The 6355-nt window shown below is 43.3% G+C and overlaps 1 protein-coding gene across 2 annotated transcripts in view; it reads right to left on the bottom strand.

The window, feature by feature from the left end:
- Positions 1-6355, bottom strand: part of slc9a7 (solute carrier family 9 member 7) — a 20207-nt gene that overhangs the window by 9371 nt on the left and 4481 nt on the right. The window contains exons 7-13 of one of the 2 annotated variants that reach the window (XM_019896783.1): positions 5932-6073; positions 5503-5608; positions 4910-4998; positions 3274-3387; positions 3093-3204; positions 2638-2791; positions 296-700 (exon numbers count right to left, since the gene is read on the bottom strand). In XM_019896783.1, the coding sequence (XP_019752342.1) occupies positions 502-700; positions 2638-2791; positions 3093-3204; positions 3274-3387; positions 4910-4998; positions 5503-5608; positions 5932-6073 (916 nt within the window). In that variant the 3' untranslated portion in view covers positions 296-501. Of the gene's footprint in view, positions 1-295; positions 701-2637; positions 2792-3092; positions 3205-3273; positions 3388-4909; positions 4999-5502; positions 5609-5931; positions 6074-6355 lie in introns of those variants that run through there. The other variant, XM_019896782.1, reaches the window with a different exon arrangement.

Here is a 6355-nt window from a genome sequence, read left to right as displayed (position 1 = left end):
TTTCACGTCCTATTTTGTCTGCGGCCCAAAAATGGCGGAAGCCACGTTGAACCCAAATTCACTTTGTAATACTGTATAAGACCCAAAAAAAAAAAAAATTATCACTGTACGGATATGATGATCACAATAATAGTTTGATCCAAAAAAATAATACTGAGCAATTACTAAATTAGTTATTCTATTCAAATAATGATTTTACTGATTTAAACAGAGAATTCGCACATTTTTGCATTTACTTTTACAATTAAAAATATCTTTTGTGACCACACTAAGAATATTTATTCAATTTTATTACAAAAAAAAAAAATCATATTTGTTTCGCGAACTATAGCAGATGATGCACGCGGCAGTTGTATGTCGTTCCGTTGCGTGCGTTAATGATTTCCATCACGGCCACACAACAGCGGTGCTATTTATGAGGTGGATTACGTCGAGTAAATCCCCGCGACCAAATGCACCTCCCGCCGCTGCCGTTCCAGCCAGCCCAAAGACCACCGCACCCTACTTTGGTAAAACCAAGATCACACAAGCAGGAGACACCATAGACACCTTCACCCTCCCAAACCGAAAGCCATCACCACCGAGAGGTCGCCATCTTGCTTGTCCCCACCACCACTCCAGGTACTTTCCTGTGACGATACGCCACCTGATGTACTCCCACTTGCCGTGTCTACGCCGCTCCCATGTTTGACCACCCGATCTGTGGAAGAACTTGTGTCATTATGACGAGGAAGCGCCTTTGGTGCCCTCGTCAGGATCACAGGAAATGGAGCAGAGTGATGGAATACACTTGATAAATAATCAAATTTATGGATGTCCCCATATGTTTCTTTTTTTGACACACTGGTAGTGTTTTTGAAGCTAAATAACACTTTGTTAACAGCACAGAATGTGCCACGAACCTTAATATATTCTTTAGCTGACACAAACTCAAAACAGTGATTGTGTTTCCAACTTGAAAATGCAACTCTGGCCGCTTCCTCCATTGTTATTTTTCATGTGGTCGAATTTGACACGTGACATGGCCCATATGCGACTTCACACCCCCAAACGGGAAAGCAAGTCCCAGAATGCCTCACTTGCATCTGTAAACACTCTAGTTCCCTTTCCTTCAGTGTAATGCGGGATGCCAGCATTCGTCGAAACATGACTGACTCACTCAGTACCAAAGACGTCTTTTCACGTCATTTACATTTTTTACGGGGAAGGGTGGAGGAGAGTCTGATACTTCTCGCATGTGAATTTTAATCTTGTGAAGAGCAGTAATGAGGCACAAACGCCCACAGATAGCAGCCAAGCCCCATTTTAGATTTGAGATCAGCCCCGTTTTGTGACTGCACCGCAGGGCTTCCCAACTACCGGTCCTCGTGCCATTTAATACTGGGCCTCACAGAAACACCATTTATTTATTGATTTTTACCATACAAAGGTGTATGTACACATATAAGAATTGATCGAGAACCCTTTCGGGTATTCCAAGTACTTTGTTCAACAGTCAGCTGACTAGATGAATCATGACCTATCCATGCTATCCATCATGTGTTCGTTACATGCACCCAGGGCCCAGAAACGTCCACCCTGTTATTGTCCACTCTGTCACATATTCCAGCGCAATAATCTTGCAAAATCACCAATTTAAAAATAAAACAAATGCACAATTATGGCGGCGTAACATGACATAAAAGGCAATACTTGAGCGCCTTGAACATCATCACACCGATGCCGGCGGGCGGTGGAGGGGCGCTTAGAGCAGCATGTGCCCGTTGCTGTGGCGACGGGTTCAAGAGGGGGAGAGTTTGGCAGCGCTACACGCCAACACAATGGTTCCTCCTCGCACCCAAGCCGCATTAAACATATTAAACACAGTCTCTTTTTTTGCACACGCACACACATGCGCCCAATCCGCTTAAGGAACCCTCCCTTGTTTTGTGTGTGTGTGTGTGTGTGTGTGTGTGTGTGTGTGTGGCAACACTAATAAGAGGCGAGAAGCAAGCGTTAGTCATCTAACTCAGCAATTTACAAAGCGTGTATGCAGGCTCCCTCTGGCAGCCGCAGTACATGAAAGAATCACTACCTAAATGCAGTTCAGTTGTATTTAACTTTTTAGTGCAATATATTAAAACAAAAGCTTTTTTTTTTTTAAACTACGGTTTTATTTTCCTATATTTACAAAGCGTGCTAATGTTTTAACTATGCACAATGATATACTGGCCAACAATCATATCAAGTCTACTTTATAAAAATAAAACCTATGTTTTTGTTTTTGATGAACATTTTAGGCCTACTATACGCATATTTTTGGCCATGAAGGTGGTTCTTGGTGCAGAAAAGGTAAGAAACACTGGTTCGACAGTTTGGGGGTCGAGCAGAATGAGGCGAAGGGATTAAATATGCAGGAATTCCAAAGGAAGCAGCAGAAGCATACAGATGGAAACTGGGCACTCTGGCCCCATCTTCTGGACAACCAGTCTGAGAACGGCGTGGCAAGAACAAGTCTCGCCTCATTGGAGAAATCCAAGACAATTTTTTTCTCAACATTTTAACTTTTTTTTAATGAATGTAATTATATGTGATAGGATATATTTACTTTATTCACGTAGGTGAATATTAGGAACGTTGTGGAAGTAGACGTGTCACCTGATGTGCAGCCAAGACAACATGGGCGTGGTCCCGCCTCCGAAAACCCACACGGTGAAGAAGACGATGAGCAGCGTGGTGGTGAAGATCATCTGCCGGGCGTACGTTGCCGTGTCGCGGATGGCCAAGGCAAACGCCATCGCCCCGCGCAGTCCTGAGAATCAATCGCACCATCAAAGGAATATAGGAATGGCAACAGTAATATTAGCCATCGGATGCCCAGAGCTCTTGCTGGCCTTGAAAATCTAGATCAGTTGAAATTTACACCCAAAACGTATTTTTTGGGCCGTCGCATTAATATAGGAGGACAACCGAACACACTGATTACCAATCTGTGAAACCCTCATCAAGACCTTTAATTTGAGGTGTGACTCGATATGGTTTGTTGCCAAGAAGATTTATGACCCCGTTACGAGTCAAAACTCGACATGGAGCTTCGCGGGGAGGGGACGCACCGGCAAACATCATCATGTGCTGGAAGTTTCCTTTGATCTTGTGTCTGCGGCCCAGGTTGAGCAGAAAGGAGAGCGGGTAGATGTTCAAGGCTCGTCCCAGGAAGATGGCAACCTGCCAGGCGATTGGTTAAGACATTTTTCTGCTCGAAATAACATTTTAGCTAGCGGCTGATGAGGATACAAAAGCGCCCGTGATGAAGATGGGGCTGAAGATGTGGTTCTGGAAGGTGAACAGAGCCAAGCCCATGTAGGAGAAGATGAAGTTCTCAGCCAGGAAGTGAAGCACCTCGAAGAGCTTGCGGAAGGACGCAGAATACAAATAGCAAAATGGTCACTTCATTAGGTACACATAGACAACCTGATGAGGTCTAACACAAGGGTTGGATAAATTGTTTTGACTAAGATTTCTGGCTAGCATGACGAGAGGTGTCAAGGCGGGAAACAATTGCGGATTCGTGTTGTTAGCTTAATAGCAAAGTTGCGTAGCTCATTTTGAATTTAGCTAGAAGTAAAACGTGTACACTCAATATTTTGACCGGAATGAAATCCTGCGCAAATAATTCAGATTCAGAATTTGATGGCAGAAACAGACTTCCAGAAAGACGACAAACATGTCAAAAGGCTGATGCAAGTGATGTGAGTGAATGCCGCACAACTCCAGCCGTGCGGTGAGTCAGCGTCGCTCACGGCATGTTTCTGAGTTGTATTTCCATAAATAAACGATTCTTTTGCCATCAGAAGCCCTTTGCCAGTCTTAGCTTCCTTGTTTTATTGGGTGAAGTGTCACAGCAGCAAAAAAATTAGCGTCACTCTCCTGCTCGACATGCTTCCTTTCACAAAAAGCCCGTTGTACTCGCGTTCATCAGGAAACCAAACCGCGTCGCCCTGCGGGTTACTAAAGAAGAGAAAAACTCGAAAATCTCGATATTTTCTGGCGAAGGAAAAGAGACTACGCTTTCTTTTTGGCTTCTATTGTCACATAACACAACATTGTCCATCAAAATGCTCTAAATTTCTTAATTCCTTTGGAAATAACACATACAATTCAGTTCAGCAATTGTAGGATATTAATATGTCGCGTGCCTTGAGTTGTACAGGTTTTCAATTTTGTGGCCGTACTCTTTGGCCTGGTTCGAGGTCTACAGTCTCCTCATGTGCCCAATTAATCAGAATGCACCTATGTACAGTGAGGCCAGTAACATGTTACTCAGTAACGCGTTACTCAGTAATGGCCGCCATTTTGAGTAACTACGCGAGTTCTCTCATGCGTTGGTATATCTAATTTAGTCGTCTGATTCACGATTTACAACATCTACGCCCTACCACATGGGTTAAGTGACATCACCTATGCGCCAAGTCACGTTTTTAGCCCGTTGACGTCTCAGGTGTACAAAACAATGAAAGAAATAGAGACGCTCCGATTTTCCAGTTGGGAACACGGTCCCGATGTGGAGTCTGTGACAGCTAGGTTAAGATGAAAATATTAAAAGTGACAAAATTGCTATCCAGCTTTAATCAGTCATGGGTACGTTACTTTCAAAATCAAGTTATTAGATAAATTGTACCTAATGTTGTGACCCTGCGGGATACTCTCGTATTACTTTTCGATTGTACCCCTCTCTGTGGGGAAAAATATGAGCATGTTATGGATGTAATCCGTGGACTATGACTTCACAGGCTGAACAGCCGTAGTGTCAGAAGGGATGTCCTGTCAGACGATTGGTGGCGATTAAGGTCACAGCAGGCAGATCGTTGGGCCATCTGGCATGGGGATACTGCCCACTGGTGTGTGTGTGTGTGTGTGTGTGTGTGCTCACCTGCTTTGTACGCTTGGTGGACTCTCCGGAGAGATTGTTGTAGGTGTAGTGAGCCTGTGTGATGCCACAGAACAGCACGGACACCACCCCTGCAGAAACACAGCTTATTTGGTCACCCCGGCGTCATGTGTGGGTATATTGACAAAAGTAATTGCACGTCGAGGAAGCAGTCGTGGAGACCTTTGATTATGATTTAAGTATGATGTCATTGGGTTTGTGGCAATATGATGATCACGCTTCGAGTCCAAATTGACCTAAGGCGTCGTAAATTGTTTTTGGTTACAACACGAATTGGGCAACTTCAACGATGGAGTGTGGGGGGCGGGGCGGATTTTTTTTTCATTAGGGTTAGCCACATTAATTTGAGGTATAACTCCATGTGGTTTGGGGCAAAGTGATTTGACACAGCCACTGGTCAAAATTGACCTTGGATTGCATGTTTTTTTTCTGTTTACCACATCAGAATATGAGTGCATAATGACAAAATATCAGGTTTTTAAATCCAGAATCCATTTAATTTGAGTTATAAGACCATATGGTTCGTGGCCAATTGATTTATGACCCTGTTCTTGGTCATGATGGAATTTCCTCACCCGTAAATCCGCAGGCCTCTGCCAGCAGGAAGGTGCTCCAGGACATGAGGAAGAAGAGGCCCGTCTCCAGCAAAGGGAAGCAGTGCAGCTTGGTGAACTTGGTCACGTACGGACCAGGATTACAGTTAGGGATAGAACAACTGAATATTGTTTGGGTTTTATCAGAGTCATTTTAAATGGTGGCAGGTGTGTAGTGACTCCCATTTAACATGAAATGGAATGTGAATGGTTAATTCTGAATACAGCCACATCCTCAGTTCTAAGGAAGTGTGTAGACTTTTGCAACCAAAAAAAAAAAAAAAAATTGAAATGATTCAACTTGGTCTGAATTTTTTAAAATAAAAAAACCTGGTATTTGAATAGGGGTGTGTCTACTTTTTTTATCTTCTAGGTTGATTTTGACTTATAAAGAATTCAAGAAAAGGATATGAGAGCAGTGACCACCCCAGTGGCGGCGCCCATCATGAAGGAGCCGCTGAAAATTCCCAGGAAAACCCCCACGGACTTGAAGAAGGCCGAGGCGTCGAACATGTGCGTGTTGGCGCCTCGGGGTTGGTAGGCCATGATGGAGCTGAAATTTTTTGGGGGGGAAAAAAAAAAGAAAGGTAGAGAAAAGATACATGTATGGTAATTTGGTTTATTTTTATAGTTATTATAAATACATTTATTTATTATTTTTAAAACCTAAACGTACTCATGTTACCTGGTTTCAACACAAGGGGTGTTATGAAAACTTGCCACTAGAGGGAGCCAGAATACTGAACGTTTCGAAAATTTAAATTGCTTTCAAAAATGGTCATGTGCTTTTTACGTTCTTAAAAATGACTTTTTTGTGGGGGGGGGTGGTCTTGTG

Source organism: Hippocampus comes, unplaced genomic scaffold (genome assembly GCF_001891065.2).
Source record: "Hippocampus comes isolate QL1 unplaced genomic scaffold, H_comes_QL1_v1.1 scaffold22, whole genome shotgun sequence".
NCBI classification, from domain to species: domain Eukaryota; kingdom Metazoa; phylum Chordata; class Actinopteri; order Syngnathiformes; family Syngnathidae; genus Hippocampus; species Hippocampus comes.
Note: the sequence above shows the minus strand (reverse complement) of the source record. Positions and strands in the feature narration are given on the sequence as shown.